The sequence below is a fragment of the Gavia stellata genome, chromosome 5, assembly GCF_030936135.1.
Source record: "Gavia stellata isolate bGavSte3 chromosome 5, bGavSte3.hap2, whole genome shotgun sequence".
Taxonomy (NCBI): Eukaryota; Metazoa; Chordata; class Aves; order Gaviiformes; family Gaviidae; genus Gavia; species Gavia stellata.
In genome coordinates this window covers 26,128,805-26,145,251 of record NC_082598.1, presented here as the reverse complement: position 1 = coordinate 26,145,251, position 16,447 = coordinate 26,128,805, and the positions used below count along the sequence as shown (strand labels likewise).

At 38.5% G+C, this 16,447-nt stretch overlaps 2 protein-coding genes across 3 annotated transcripts in view; one reads left to right on the top strand and one right to left on the bottom strand.

Moving 5' to 3' along the window:
* RFC1 (replication factor C subunit 1) overlaps window positions 1-4,309 on the top strand; it is a 42,267-nt gene extending 37,958 nt beyond the window's left edge. For both annotated transcript variants that reach the window (XM_059818093.1, XM_059818092.1), the window contains 6 exons: window positions 247-401; window positions 520-637; window positions 1,548-1,693; window positions 2,148-2,361; window positions 3,454-3,645; window positions 4,209-4,309. In XM_059818093.1, coding sequence (XP_059674076.1) covers window positions 247-401; window positions 520-637; window positions 1,548-1,693; window positions 2,148-2,361; window positions 3,454-3,645; window positions 4,209-4,304 — 921 coding nt within the window. In that variant the 3' untranslated portion in view covers window positions 4,305-4,309. The remainder of the gene's footprint in view (window positions 1-246; window positions 402-519; window positions 638-1,547; window positions 1,694-2,147; window positions 2,362-3,453; window positions 3,646-4,208) is intronic.
* A 937-nt stretch (window positions 4,310-5,246) lies between these two features.
* WDR19 (WD repeat domain 19) overlaps window positions 5,247-16,447 on the bottom strand; it is a 49,605-nt gene continuing 38,404 nt past the window's right edge. Inside the window, exons 29-36 of the mRNA XM_059818094.1 lie at window positions 14,821-14,917; window positions 12,689-12,813; window positions 11,973-12,054; window positions 11,201-11,351; window positions 8,852-8,975; window positions 6,966-7,042; window positions 6,108-6,228; window positions 5,247-5,280 (exon numbers count right to left, since the gene is read on the bottom strand). Of these exons, the coding sequence (XP_059674077.1) occupies window positions 6,114-6,228; window positions 6,966-7,042; window positions 8,852-8,975; window positions 11,201-11,351; window positions 11,973-12,054; window positions 12,689-12,813; window positions 14,821-14,917 (771 nt within the window). The 3' untranslated portion in view covers window positions 5,247-5,280; window positions 6,108-6,113. The remainder of the gene's footprint in view (window positions 5,281-6,107; window positions 6,229-6,965; window positions 7,043-8,851; window positions 8,976-11,200; window positions 11,352-11,972; window positions 12,055-12,688; window positions 12,814-14,820; window positions 14,918-16,447) is intronic.

The following is a 16,447-nucleotide window of genomic DNA, read 5'->3' as shown; positions in this document are numbered from 1 at the left end:
TTATGAAGCTCGTACTTTTCATCCTGAGTCCTCTATTTAGGAGATAATTACTTTAATATCGGAGGTAAAACTCAATTCTCGAAACTGGTAAAGCACTGGGAAGGAAATACTGAACATTGAACTTGAACTGATGAGTCCAGATATTGTTGGGTACCATCACTGAAGTAATTTTGTTGGTGTTGTGCTGTGTCTTACTGTTTGTGTTGACCTGCAACCCACTGACTTCTTGAAATACCATTTACTTAGGGCCCTTTTGATGTCGTCCGGAAGGTTTTTGCTACTGGAGAGGAGGCTTCTCGTATGTCTCTTATAGACAAATCGGATCTTTTCTTCCATGATTATTCCCTAGCACCTCTCTTTGTCCAAGAGAACTATGTACATGTGAAACCAGCTGCTGCTGGGTGAGTTATTCCACACCCTAAATTGACATAGGCTTTTGTGTCAGGCACTAAACTAAATCAAACTAAAACCTATCTGGATATTTCTGCTTTGTAATACAATCAATTTTGTTTTTTCCAGAGGAAATCTGAAAAAGCACTTGGTGCTCTTGAGTAGAGCAGCTGATAGTATATGTGACGGTGATATAGTAGACAAACAGATTCGTAGCAAGCAAAACTGGAACCTTCTTCCAACACAGGTGAGCACACAACACTCATTTTAAGTGGTTTATGGGGTCCAGTGTAAAAGATTGATCCCTTGAAATTGATGTTTCAGTTTAATTTTGTGACCTGTATAGTTCATACTTCATGTAATACTCTGTTCTGCTGGTGAGTAGAGCAATTTCCCATATTCACGTTGTTGAACCCATGCTGTATCATGAAATGAAGTCTTCTGAAACTTTGAAAAGCTTGAACCTTCTTTATGAAGCATAGGAGCGCATGGCACGTATCACTTCTGATGTGCAGTTGCAAGCGTGCTCTGTTTTATTTATGCTTCCTATCCCAGCTTCTCACCAGGCCAGTATTTCTCCCAAAGCACAGAGGACTGAAGCTTTGTCACTGTACTTCTTTTAAATGATCACTGAAACCATTGACAAGACTCGTGCTTAAAGGATTATGACTGGCATCAGAGAATGTATCGTAGATTAAGTTGCAATGGACCTCTGGAGGTCACCTGGTCCACTCCCCTGCTTAATGCAGGTCCAAACAGATAAGTTGCTTAGGAGCTGCGGTGTTTTTTGGAAATGCCTCCTTCACCATGTCCATCTGCTGGAGACTACGGCACTTGTTTGCTGCAGTCAGCTGTTTGTCTGACTGCACCCTAAAATAATTTTTTTAAATGGCTTTTAAAACCCAGATGATTTCAGGGATATTTTAGAACATGGTAACAAATAGGGTGGTGCATGGTAACAAATAGGATGAAGCTGTAACCTAAAAGGGGTTGAACAGAAACAAGCAACCAAGAAAGAGTTCTTTTAGAATGAGCTCTTTCCACTCTGGAACTGTATTCGCTGCCCTCTTTCATGCGGACAAGTAGGGTAGTATGTCACGGTGTCAGTGAGACTAATTCATTGTGATGTGAATTTGTCATGTGTGTGACTTTTTCAGGCTATTTATGCAAGTGTTCTCCCGGGGGAGCTGATGCGAGGTTACATGTCCCAGTTTCCTGTCTTTCCCAGCTGGCTGGGGAAATTTTCATCCACAGGCAAACATGATCGTATCATTCAAGAACTGGCAATGCACATGAGTCTCAGGTAGTACTGACATTCCTCTTCTGATTTATATTGACACTGATATGTAGTTCTCGTGTAGTTCATTACCTACCATTAATTCCTTGCTGTACAAACTTAAGCGTATATTCTGTGAATATCCTCATATGATGGTTACGCTTTCTTAGCACTTAATCTGGACAACAGTCAGACTGCAAATACTTTTAGTATAGTCAGCAGTACTGTGACTTTTTTCCCCCCCCTGAAGTTGTTGTTTCTCAGTTAAGGATGTGTTTCCTCAGACTGTTCAGTGTTTGAATACCTCGTGTCGGGTACCCCTACTGCAGGTATAGCAAAAGGAATGGCACTGTACAACTTGCAGTTAACTCTTAAGGCAGCTGATTATCCATTTGCTGAGGGCCTACTGACAGGTTGCTTGTGTTTAGAAGTGAGTGGTGGTGGTTGTACAGATTTACTTACTACTTTCTATTTGACAAAGAACCCAGACATGCAAAAGGACAGTAAACATGGAATATTTGTCGTATTTGCGGGATGCACTTGTCCAGCCCTTGAAAGACTTTGGAGCAGATGGTGTACAAGAAGCTATATCATTCATGGACTCTTACTGCTTGATGAAAGAAGATATTGAAAATATCATGGAAATAAGCATGTGGGGAGGCAAACCCAGTCCTTTTTCAAAGCTGGATCCCAAGGTAAAATTCAGTAGCAATTTTTCTTTTTCTGTATCTTTAAAAAGAAATCCTAGAATAATAGCTGTGGCATGGATTTGCTGCTGGAAGGCTGAAGCTGGTGCAGCTGCAAATGAATAATTTTACTAACTATAATTTAATTAATGGTAGTCTTTGCAAATCAGCTGTCAGACATACTACTAAAGGTTTTAGGAGTATGTCCTAAAAGATAGCTGGGCTGTGCTTCATTTGGCAGTCTTAACACCTGTTGTTCCTGGTGTAAAGGAACACTGGGAGTCAGCTGTGTCTGGGACATAGATGTGGAACGTAAAAGGGACAGGGAAAGCCCGTACCTTTCTACAAGCAAGCTCCTGGCTATAAGATGTATCACCTTCATGTACAGCACTGCTTTTCTTACCACCATGCAAAGGAGGAGGCACACACAACTGTATTTGTTACAGTGTGGGCACTCAATTAAGAGGCTGGCTTGCAGCTTGCATCTTTCACAGTCCAGCTGGACTGAACTGCCAGACCTGGGCAGGGGGACTTCATGTGGCGCTCCTCCAGTATCCAGCCAGTCCCCTTCAGTGGTTGGGACCCCTCACCTGGTACAAGGTGAGCTTAAGCTCAAGTCTCTGCTACAGACTAGGGAGGTGTGAGATCTGAACCATGATCTTGCCCCATCCCAGGTGAAGTGCTCAGGGAGAGAGAAGAATCTTCTCTGCTGATAACTAAACCTATGCTACTATCGGGTGTTTACCCCGAGACTGAATAGGCTGCTCCCCTGTGGAGGTGTTCAGTGCTGCTGAGGGTGGCTTTGGCATAAGTGACTTCAGTTAAGTGGCAGCAGAACAACAGTGCTGAAATTATTGGAGGCCTAAGCGCGAAGCATCTGAAGATGCACACTCTGAGGATTATGTGGGACTTGCTTGAAATGAACCTTCCCCATACAGCTTTTAGATGCTGTGTCCTTTTGAGATAGTGTCCTCTTTGACAAATTTTTTTGTCACATCTTCCCAAAGGAAAGATGATGTGGAATCTCTAGCCAAGAGTTGGTTAGCTAACAATCTACGGTTCCTAAGCTGGTGCTCATAGTGTTTCCTTTCAACCTAACAGGTCAAAGCAGCTTTTACACGTGCCTACAACAAGGAGGCACATCTGACTCCATATTCACTGAACTCTGTCAAGACATCTAAAAGGCAGTCAGGATCTGCAGTGACCTTAGAACTGAATGAAGACCTGAATGTGGAAGAGATCCAATCTGATGAGGATGAGCAAGATACTGTTGAAAGTGATGCAATGATTAAGGTGACTTAGTTTCCTCAGTGTTAAACTACCATGCTAAACTGTTTCCTCTTAAGTAACCTTTCCTGGGACTTGTAACATCATCTAAATTAAAAAACATAAATCATCGTAGATATAAAATACATAATCTCTCAGCTTTTAAAATTCTTAACTAGTAGTAGTGTGAAAAAGTCTAAGTTATTTCTATTTGTTGCCTTCTGCTTGAATGTTGGACCAAGTGAGACATCACTGTAAACTCGGGAATACTGCATCCCATTCCAAAACTTAGTAATATTTTAGGTGTTGGTAGGGATGGTGCCACTGGTATGGAGCAGCCACATGCCTTTGCCTGTGGTTATCACAGGCAGCAATTCGGGTAATAACCTTTGTACGTATTACCCTATCGGGGAACTGTGGTCAGCCCTTAAGACTGAACACTCTAGAGTCTGTATTCTTGACGGCATTTAAAAACTTGGTATGTGAAAGGGGAGGGGGAGAGAAGAGATGGCTTTTTCTTTTAATGCTGGTTACATTTTGACTTAGTCAGGTTGCAATTGGATTTTAAACTGTCTGTATATTGTTTGTAGCAAAAAAAGGCCAAGTCTTCCAAGCTGCCAAAAAGAGAGAAAAATGAAGAAACAACAAAAAAAGAAGGGAAAAGAAAAGAGAAAACAAGACATTAAACAGAATAAAATCCTGCTCTGGATGCAGCTTTGCTTATCTAACTTCTGGCAGGAACACGAAACGGACCCAGTGGTGGAGCTGGGAAGATAGAACCAGTGTATTGAAAATGCTCCTCTTATAGAGGTGATGTAGCTACTGTACTCTCCCACTATGCAGTGCTGTACTTAGTCTTAATGTGCTATGTTACAAGCTATAAATATCCTTGTACAACAAATACCAGGTGCATGAACATGATGAAAATATGATGCTTAGTTAACGGGCATTTATGCTAAGTCTTCCTAGGGCTTCACTTTTTTTAATAAAACCCCTGATACTATGTGGTGAACTCTTGTAAATAGTACATGATGCAAAAAAATCCCCCAAACCTAAATTGCATATTTGTACATCATAGAAGTTAAGCAGTGTATAAAATTAAATAAAATGTTTCACAGGAGTCTTTTAAAATTTTGGTAAGTTTATGGAGTGTTTGGTCTTCCTCTCTTTTCTTCGAAGGTTCTGGCTTTCCTGCCTGTACAGGATGTGGTTATACTCTTTTCCTACAAACTTCCCTTTTGCTCAGTTAAAGACACAGAAAAGCAGTGAGTGATTTAGTTCCAAAACTTGAGGAGCCTGTGCTTATGAGCTGTATGTTTAATTATTTCTTTCTGGTTTTGATTGAAGAGTAAGAAACATGTAATAGAAAATAGTCATAAAAGTTCAGAATTGATGTTGAGAATGCTAGGGTTTGTTCTGTAACACAGAATGCCTCTTGGTTTTTCTTTGGTGCAGATAAAATGCAAATTTTGCTTGGTAAGAAGAATTATCAATCAGTTTTATTACTAGACTAAATCCAAGTACAAAACTTATCAAAAGCTAAATATTTACAGGCTGTCACAAAAAAGAAATGACATGGTTGGTATTAAATCCTAGTGGGGAAAAGATATGTAATGTAGTGATAGAGCTTTCCTTGCTGCTTGCCAGACAACACACGCAGTTCTGAAAATAAACAGAGGCAGTTAGTCATATCCCAAGATAAAAAGACTGCGATAGCAAACTACAAAGTTTTCTCAGACCAAAAAAAAAAAATTAACCAAAATAAGGTTATTGTGGTATATATAATTTTATCATATCACTTGTACATGAGGTGTACAAGTTTCACATAAGATGTTTACACTAGTAGATCTGCCTTTAAATATCAAAATTACTGAAGAACTGTGTTAGCTCATTTTCAGTTACTGTTCCTTTAACAAAACTGAAGTCTTGGATCTAAGTGGTGGTATAGACAGAGCAGTGGTCTCGTTGGAAATACGAGTATTTCAAGCCACCGTGCTGTTGCTGTTATCCTGTGATATATTCTTATATTCTGTTAAACACAGAAGCTAAGATCATGTAACCTGCGTTTTAGATCTGCTCCTCCCAGTTAACATCTCTCTCTCTCTTCCTACACTTGAACACTTGTTGGTAGATCTGTAGAAAGATTTGATGATGCTGAGATCTTCAAACTGTTCTCTGTGCAACTAAAGCACAAGAGGTGTTCAGGAACATATTCCAAACCAGAACACATTGCAGAAGATAATGCAGTCATAGAAGTACACTGGTGTAAAGCCTCACAACTGCAATGACTTAACAATGATGTTACTTGCAAAACCTTCTGGTGTTTGCGTGCTTGAGGGCAAACACGTACTATAGCTAAGCCTCGTTACCTGATGCACACACCCAGGCTGTAAGTTAGATTCTTGAACACTGTTTCCCTTCTGGGAAAAACTCCCTATGTCCTCTAGAATGAGCCCTGTTAAGTAAAAAATACAGGTTCTAGCACATACCTGAATTTATTGGTCCCCATCTTCTGGTTTGAGGTACTGTGTGCAGTCATTTAATTTCTTAATATGAACACTGTTAATCCTTTCAGAACACATTGGGCATATGTTTTCAGTCTGTAACATGCTGTTTTTAAAAGAAGGGTGACTGGTCAAATGATGATTCTAACATTTTCAGAGGAACAGCTAGGCCTGCAGCAGAACTCCTAGAGCAAAGTTCTGACCTGTGCTATGTTACAAATGCAGGGCAGAGCAGCAGCTGCCTCCGTCTAGGCAAAGCAAAGGTTGGTTTGTTCATTTTTTAACATCTGAGAACTAACATCACAACAGGAAGACTGCTGTTGTTTGTATGGGCAATTGGCATTTAACACATAAAGGAGCTTGGGCTACAACATGAAGTTTCTGCAGCTTCACAGTTCCTGACAGCTGAACAGAGCTATCCAAGCCCATTCTCACACAGGTGATTACTGGGGACAAGATATTATTGCTGACTTAGCTTATACCCAATACTGTGTGTGTTGTGTTTGTTTTTGTGACTGCTGCTGTGCCTGTGTTCCACCCCCGTATCAGGTCTTCTTCCTGGAAGGAGCTGAGAACTTACACAAGCCCCCCATCCATCTTCATTACTGTTCCTGCTGTTGGAGCCCTGCATCTCTCTGCCCGAGTTCTTTCGTTATCATAGCTTTTGGTCCCCTTTGAAGCAACGTTCTGTGAGTGTGCTAGATAACACTACCAAGTAAGGGGGATTCCTCTTCCATGCCCACCCAAGCTGTTAGATTTTTTTTTAGTACCAGATGAAACAGTTTGCTGCTAAAATATGAACAAACATTGGAATCCTGCAACAGAAAAAAAAACCCAACTTACTTCTTGAATTCTGAATAGAGGGCAGGAAAGTCACAGTGTGGGCAGACCGTCCAGTCATCTTGTACCATGTGCCGACCCTGCATGCGAAAGCCACAAGTAATGAAATGGCATGTGCTGTCCTAGTACACTGGGCATTTAGTTTTGTACCTGTTCCTGGGAAAAAGTCTCATAACTGCCTTCTAAAGATCTTGAGGAATTAAAAACTCAAAACTATAATAGCATTACTGTAGTTCAATTACTGTGTAAGTTCCGTAATTCCTTTTCTATGAGATACAGTGTTTCCATTATAATTTGCATTCCTCCTTTAAAAAAAGAAATCTAAGAATGTATTGAATTGCAACTTTTAAAATTCTTTTAGTTTGGCAATTCTAGAATGGTATCTGTAGAGCTATGTCTAGAGAAGTACGTAAATCTACTGAAATTTTTGGTGTTGCATAGGACATGCAAAAAATGTGCCAAAGCCTCATCACCTGAGCGCGCAGGAGGTTGCATTGAACCCTGTCAAGTTTGTGAGCATACTGACTGCCTGGCACTCACCTTCTTATGTTTTGGTATTGGTTTACTAATTTGCTTTTGATCGAAAGAATTCATATATACCTTTTCAATACTATAAAAATGCAACAGCACCTTGAACTGTATTGAGAGATTTATGCCCAATACAATATGCAACAGTAGCCTGTTTTGATACTGACTCTCAGAAGGTACTTGAAAATACTGCATTCCTAATGATGTTACAAATACCTGTGATGTAAATAAACTATAACCAAGATGGAGCCTAAATAAATAATGTGAAATATACATGAATATATACATTATGTTTGGCTCAGAAAGCTATATTTAAAAGCCTTGGGTTTTTTCTTTGAGATAATACTTCTGAAATATACTGGTCATCTTATTATGCTAAACCAATAGAGTAAAAAAAAAAAGATAATTGCTATTATCTTCTTTTGTAAGACTTAATTCTTTAGTTTTAATAAAGAATGTTAACTAACTAACTCCAACGTTTGATTCCAGCTCCAGTAAATTTTGATTTTTCTGTAATTCTAGTGTAACAAATCACTTGAACCTAATAAAGTGTTAGTTATACAGTAGCTAACCTCAGTGTAAAGATTTTGTAACAGTGGGATGCATGGCTCTTCCACTGGGAAATGTACCCCATCCACACCTTTTCAGTATACTCTAAAGTGTCCTGAAACAAAAATGTTAAAACTTCTCATTTCTGTAAGGACCAGTAATAGTAGAAACGCTGAGATCACTAGCCAAATCATTACTTAACCTTGGAAGTGCCTAAAAATCCTGTTACTCTGGGCATTCCCCAAACTAGATTTTTGAAGCGATTATTTTTAATTTGTAGTCTCAGCAGCCTGGAGTTTACAGGAGGAGAGCTGTGCCCTCCACAAGCTCCCACACATGGAAGAAGAAAGGGGGACTTCCGTCTCTGTCATTATTGCTCTGAGCGCTGGAGCAGCTGAGCTGAGGGCGGGGTTGGGAAGGCACCCGCACCAGCAGCACAACCCTGTCTCTGTTCTCACAAGTGCACCAGCAGCTCTGAGCGCCCCTGTGCTGGGCGTTGAGGGGAGTCCTGGTGCATGCCCTGCCTTCTCAGGAAGCTGAAGTATTCCAGAACCACTTTGTGATTTTACTGTCACCCTTAAGTGCCTGCAACTTGTAGGTGGCCACTAAGGACAGTCTGTGATAGTTAAAGACAAGAAGAATGGTTTTTACTGTTTGGTAGCAGCTTGGAAAAAAACCCAACAAACCGACCCACAAAAACATCTAGCTTGAATCTACTAGCAAACCAAAGATGTTCAGATGAACTTATTTTTAGAAGGAAAGAAAAGCTTTGTGTTCATTCCCACACTGCAGAAAACACCCCAGACACTCACAGTTGCAATACAGTAAGGGAGATTGTTTTTACATCCAGGACACAAAAGTTCACACTCCGGGAGCTGGAACGCACAGTATGGACAGGCTGTTGTTGGCTCCTCTGCCTCTGTTGTGTCTGGACGTCTAGAAATAAGATACAAATGTGACTAAAAACCTCAGGTGCTTTGAACTGGAACAAAGATGTTTTACAATGCCTTTGATATTTAGCAAGCGTTTTTCCTTTGAGTTATTTGCATAGCTTCCAGTTGCTATTTTATATTCCACCAGATAATTCCTTTTAACTATCAACCAAGCTTAATCACAATTATGTAAACTCAGAAATAGGTTATATTCCATCTAATTTGAAACAATACAACCTTTTTAAAACTATAACAGATCATAATACTTTGAAATCTTTCAAAACTCATGGTCTATATGTATAGAATATAAAGCTATGGTTTCTCTATTTCAGTGTTTTTCCGTGACTGGAGTTACCACAAAGAACTGAAGTAACAAGACACAAAGCTGGCATCCTGGTAGGACTATAGAACTTGTGACACTGCCTTTACAGGCTTGTTTTCATCCGCGTGTCTGTCAGAATGCTGGTCCTGATCCAGACACCACAGCACCTGGGAGGGGCAGGGGCAGGTGGGAGGAGACATTTTTCCAGATTTCTTGTGTGACCTTAACATTTAATCTTCTATGGAACATTTATAGATGGAAAGCTTAGATTCACTTTTAGCATATTTTCTAATGACAAGGATACATCTTTTCTAATGTTTAACCTTAGTAACGTTGGAGACAATCAGCTTCCTTAGTTATCTTGATACTTTGGAGAAAGCCTGATTTCTCATTTTATTGGCCTGGGCATGTATAGTTTCCCATGCAATGGCCTGTTCCTTTGTGTTCACTTAAGAAATCTGAGGTATGGATAAACATGATAGATAGATTAGGAACAGGTTAACATTGCTTTTAACATTGATGTCATATTTTAGAAGCTTATGGAATGTTCTAGAAATATTAACAAGCAGGCAATAGGGAAGAACTTTGCATGACTTAAAAAAAAACGGTTAAAGGACACTAAACAGAATAGGATAAACAGTTCTCACAGTACACATCTGTGGTAGCCTACTGCTGTGCTGCATGCTTATAAAATGTAAGTGAAAATAATGTGGTGCCACAAGGGGGAAGCCAAAGGAAGGCCTATTGGATAAACATTTGAACATTAAGATGATGGGCTCTGAACTGCTGTTGCTTAGGAACAAGACCTTGCACTTACTTATAATATATGCTGTGAAAACATCAGCTCACTTTAAAAAGAGTAAAAGCAAATCAAGTAGGCTGGAACAGAGACTCATTCTGCTACTACAGAAATCCATGGGTTGCCCACATCTTAAATATAGTGTGTAGTTTTGGTCCTGCCTCCTCAAAAAGGTTGTAAAAGAGTTTCAGAGAAAGGTCGTAAGGATCAGTATCCATAAAAGTACAGCTACGTAAGCTGAGACTCTTCAGATCCTGAAAAGATATGACTGATAGAGGGGAAATAAAAAAAAAAAAAAGTCTGTAAAATCCTAAGTGACACAGAAAAGGCTAGATCTCTCCCAGGAGGAAAACTACAAAGCATCACATTAAACTAGCTAGGGACCAGTCTTGACACAATGGAACTTCTTGTCACAGGAGTCATCTGTTGCTAAAAATTCACATGGCTTCAAGCAGAGAGATTGGATAAGCTCATGGAGAGGTTAGAGATTTAATAAATACTTAAAACACCCATATGGGCTCAGCAAGTCCCCAAGGCTCAAAATGGTTACAGCCTAGTAGAATAATAAGAAAAACATTACATATGCTTGCCCTGCTCTGACACGCTCACCTATGCTTCCTCCTTTGGCAGAAAACACTGGCTAGGATCTGTCAAAACAGAACTTCAGATAAGGAAGAAAATGTCAAGAATTCATCTATTTTATTTGCCCTTCCCTTCTTTTTTATCTTAGCCATTTACTCAGTAGTCTAAATCACAGAAGAGCATACTGCTGATGCTGTAGTAGCTAACAGTTTCCGTGTACATTCCTAACTGGAGAACAACCAAAGCTGTATAGCTGCACTTACGTCTCTATGGACAAGATGGAAAATGTTACTGCTGGCTAGGAAGCATTTTACATGCACATTGTGTTTAAGGTTTATCACATCCAAGGGAAGAGAAGAGCCTTTAATTTTCAGAGAAGGAGGAAATGGTTCTTAGCCTTCCAAGTTTGAGACAGTGAAATAATACGAAAACAGGATAAAGCCCATAGGCTTTATGAGAAAAAATAACATTACAAATAAAGCCTTGACATTGTGTACATTTGAAAGTACAGATTAACACTGCTCACCTGACCATTGCTTCAATTTTCTTTTTGTATTTAGGATCTATTTTATTACGATACTCAGGTCTCATCAACATAGCAGCAAAACTAAAGGCTGAGTTCTTCAATCCTGCTCTATGACACTCGATTACAGTTGAAGTCAAAATTGGCACAATGTCTGTAAGAGAATGAAACAATGATGTCAAATATTTATTTACCAATATTAATGTTGAAAGCCTTTGAGCTAATATGGCTAAAAAAGTACTGATGAAAAATGGCAGTATTTTTCTTCTTGCTCGTGGTACACAGTTGCCCCACTGGTGCAATTCCTGTAACCATATACAAGAAAATCATGGTTTCATCTCTCACTGCCTTGCATTTCTGAAGCTCAGCATGGCAGCAGGAATGTTTTGATTATAACAGTTTCTCCCAAATCTGGCCTGCGCTGTTTAAAGTCTACATTTTCCATGTACCCAAAAAGTATTTTCAAAAGAAGATTAAAATTTTGTGATGAAGTCACAGAACCAATCAGTTCATTACATATGATCCTGAGATTTTGTGTGTGGTTCAGGCAGCTCAGTACTGCAGTTACGGTGGGTGAGGACAGATTAAACTGCTGGTGAGGAACACATCCTGGAAGCCGTATGTCAAAGAGCTATCCTGTGGAGGACAGCAGAGCACACTGTGTATTTACGCTTTTGTCATGTGCCCTCATAGGAGGAGAATGTACCTTCTAATGCAGAGATTAATTAATTGTCCTGTAGAGCACAGGAAGCTCTTCTATGCTGTCAGCACTTACGTGATGGGAACTTGCTGATGTTGTTGGCTACACGTATAAGCATACGTGCTCCCTTCATGTGATCACCACGTTTCACGTGAGTCTGGAATACGACAAACATATCAAATTAACTGCAGCCTTTAGAGAGTAATTCTTGCAGCCTGGCCTTGGTGTTCATCTTTCTGGGAGCTGCACGCCCACGGCTCGCTCTTTCATGAAACTGAGCAGAGGTATATCATGCACTAGAGAAAGGACCACAGACTTTATAGTGGCTCTTTCCCAGAAGTGTCTTTCTGGCCTTCAGCCCACTATTTGCCTGCTCTTGCCTCACTGTTGGTAGAGAGGGAGGCCAGAAGCTGGCTGTAGGCTGAATGGATATCCTGATGGGCCATGGGTTAACTACCAGAAATCATTTGAGCCCCCCTGCTTAATTTAATTTACAGAAAAGCAGCTATCTGCTTATGAATAATAATTAATAATAGTACTAGCAGCATAACATATTTGCAAGTATGAATGCAAAAGAAATACAGGAAGCCAGATGTAGGTTTTAAATTTTTCGGTATTTAAAAAAGAATATGCTAATCAAGGAGGCTGAAACAATCAAAAGGTATGGGACTTAGATTCTCTCTTACAATTTATATGACGAAGTAATTTTTCGTACAGAGCATCCATATGTACAGTTCAATAAATCAGAGACTGTGCAATTTATGCATAAATTCAGTTTCTCAATTCATTACCTTCACTAGAATATAGCTGTGTAGAATCATAAGGTTTGTAGCCATCTCAGAAGGAATTTTAATCTTCTGGGTCTTTAACTCTGAATACATACTGAAAAGAACATCATGTGCATTTCGGTAGTTTCCTTAAAAACAAACAACACTGAATAATAAAATTAATTTTTCATAACAATTTCTTCACTAATGACATATACGGAAGCTGAACAGGAAGTTATGTTGATTCTTAGAGTAAAAAATTTGCATGACAGTATCCTAAACAATATCAGCCAGGGAATTAAATAAGAAAAAAAAAACCAATCACACTTGGAGAAGTCATCTAAACAGTAGCAAAATATGTATGTGGATGACAATCTCCTATAATGAAGCTTTAAAAATGGAAAATGCTGTATCCAATACATTGCTTCCGCAATAAAGAGGAGAAAAGGTATTTTTAGAGCATTTAGAGATGTTACCTCTTTTTGTTCTTCAGTGTCAGATATTCAAAAGCTGTTGTTTAAATGTTAATTTAACATACTTTATCATTTGCTTTGGCAACTCCTTGCCTCTGCAACCAAACAAACCCAAAACCTTTCAGAGGGATAATTAAAATTTGAATGTTAATTCACTAGATTATACTGCTTCAAGGTTACTATCAAGGATTGTCCAGAAACCACAGGATTTCATTAAATCATCAATGTATCTGAAAACAACCAGCACTCAGTATGGTTAGTCTACCTTGGCTAGTTGTTTTGTTCTTGCTTTGTTTTGTTTTGGGTTTTGTTTTTTTATTTGTTTGTTTTGTTTTTCATTATTAGAGTATAAGGAAGTCATACTCTTTGCAGTTGGAGGCATTTAAAGGAAATTTCAGATTCAGTTATTTCAGCAAACTTTTTTCCTCTATCTCTCTCTATTTCTCTATCAGCAAGCGTTTTTACTCTATAGAGCAACTTGTTATGTATGTGTTGTTACACACTACAACTGAATCAACCAGTGGAATTCGTGTGACAGCTAAATACCACTCCAGAATTAGTTGCTGGAAAACAACATTAATTTTTCATGCTGTGTTACTGACTCAGTCTTAAGATCATGTGATTAAATAAACCAGCTTAAAGGAAAATGGCACATAAAATGGCATATCCAAAGGAAAATACCAAACAGTTTGACTTTTAAGGCGAGAATAAATTATATTGGTGTAAACTTCAGAATCAAACTCACTGAAATCTCCTGAAGGAAGACGGGGACAATCTAAAACTGTGCCTCTGCAGAGGGAACAGTTACTGCAAGATCGGTGATTTTAATGAGAAAAATATTGTGCTTATTATTACACTGTTGCAGAACACATCCATACTATTAGGGAATATGAAATACAGTATGGGATACTGCATTTTAGATATAAGTTTTCAGACTCAGAGAAGCTAGTAAATATTTAAACCCTTGAGCCTTTACATTTCCTGCTTACATAATTAGCACAAATGCATTATTCACTGCCATGATGAACTGGGAGACTACGCTTGCCAAGGGTTTAAGAGATTTTCCACTCCTAGGCCAACGCTCAGGAGCAGGCCATAAATGTTAATTTGCCTGGGCTGTTCCCAAGGCTGCTATTTTTCCTTTATAGATATTTTTCTTAACTTACTTGAAATGAAAAGCAAGCAGTGTTATGGTAGGACTGTTGCCATGGCTACAGAGGAGCATGAATAATGGAGGCGATAGCTATTTTCCTCCTAGCCCTGTCCCTTCTTACTACTTTTTTCTGTTTCTAATTTCAGCTACCTGTTACAGGGGAAAACAAGGCTTAAGTAAGCAGGTGTCTGATTCTTCAACAGAAATCATCTCCTGTGCCCATCTCCCACTGAAAAAAATCATGTGCAAAGACTAAAGGATCAGTATCCAAATTGGAAACTGCAATTCCAAGATCTGTGATATACGGAAAAGTAAAGTTGCAGGCAATCATAATCACTATGTTTACTTGAATGTAATAAGGAATGCAGGTATTTTCCACAATTTTCTTTTTTCCAATATTTAATATACAGGTATGAGTCCCAACCTTTTCACAAAGGCTACTTCAAATTCACAAACTCGAATATAATTGAAAGCACTGATATATGGATGTAGTGTCAGATATGCAGTCATAGCAGACAAAACAGACTTACCTGAACACTGCTCCTCCCTGGCAATTATTATAGCAGTTCTGGCAGCTTCTTTGTATTGCTTTAGTGCCATGTATAAGCGGAATAGGTACTTGGCATCCTTAATTAAATCATACAAAAGCGATTAATACCAACCGAATACATACTGCTGTATTGCTTTTCTTTACTTGCCCATCCCACCACCACATTCTTCAAAGAAAGTGGACAAGCTGGCTTGTTTCATGCAGAGCTCTTTGTATCAACATGCTTTAGCTGTGCTACGTTCCCCTGTAAGCTTTGGCCATTAGGACAGTCAGGTAAACACCCACTTTGAGGACCCTGACTGAGCTGCGGCAGTTAGTTGCCAAGCCCTTGCAATATGGATGCAGAAGGCTGCAGACCATTAGGCGCATGGAGATTTGTACAGGTGGAAAGCCAACAGCTTCAGAAATGTAGACATTTATGGTGTCAGAAAAGAACCAAATGACTCCTTTTAGAATCAAAATCTTGCTAGAAATGCTTAAACTGTGTTACAGATCTAAATGGAAACATTGCTTAGTGTGGGTAAGGATGACAAAACCTGGTGATTAAAGAGTGTATTGTTCTGGGACCTGATGGTAGACTCCAAGACAGCTAAAAGAACTGAAAATTAAGGGGACAATCAGCTAAGAAAATGCGTAAGATTTATAATTTGCTATACTACATACTGTTGATACATTACAGAATTCAAGAATGGCAAATGTAGCAAAGAGTTCACCCAAGAACTGGCAATCCAGCAGCTTAATTCAACATCAAGAAAATTAGTGAAATAATTTTAAAACAAGATGTTAAAAAACAAGATGGCAGTACTGAAGAAAACAAACATGAGTTCTATTTTTTGAAGTGTATTCAAATCTCTAGCAGACTAGCTAAAAAAAAAAAAAATCAACAAGAGAAAAGAGAATTGGTCTTTCATAAGGATTTTGAGGAAATTCTCAAAAGAGGTAGTTCCTAAAAATACCGCTAAAATACAAAATAAAATTATCTTGCTTATGATGAAAAGGAACTATTAAGTGAAAAAAAAAACCTGGGCTAGTGCCACTTTTCTATATCTTTAGCAGTAACTTCTAAAATAGGATCAATAAAAAGTGAAGTTTGTACATCTTTTAACTAGTAAAATCAAGAATAAATTAAGCTAAAATATTTTATATAGTGGTATGGTTACAACTTAAACATAGACAAATCATGAGAATCAGTGGTAGCTTTATAGACAGCTTAGTAAAAAAACCAAACCAACTAATTCTGCAATATTATTAATAAAAAACAAACACTGACAATGTGTATTTTACATTAAAATGTTATAAAAGTGTCTTTAAAAAGAATTGTATTAATCAATGTTGTGCTGTTTTCTGGGATACTGCGTGGTTTTTGTATGTAAGTCTTAAAAAAATAGCAAAAAAAAGCAGAAATTAAAAGGAAGAAAAATATGAAAGATATAAAGACATTTCCTTATAAAGAAGATATGACTACAAAGATTAACTCCCTACTTGAGAGGCAACAAAAAACCAGATGAAAAATCACAGAAATAAAAGCAAGAAGGAAAGACTGGCATACAGAAAGAAAAAAGGCTAGTCAAATTCTTCTTTTTAATTCGCAATATAATGAAAAACAT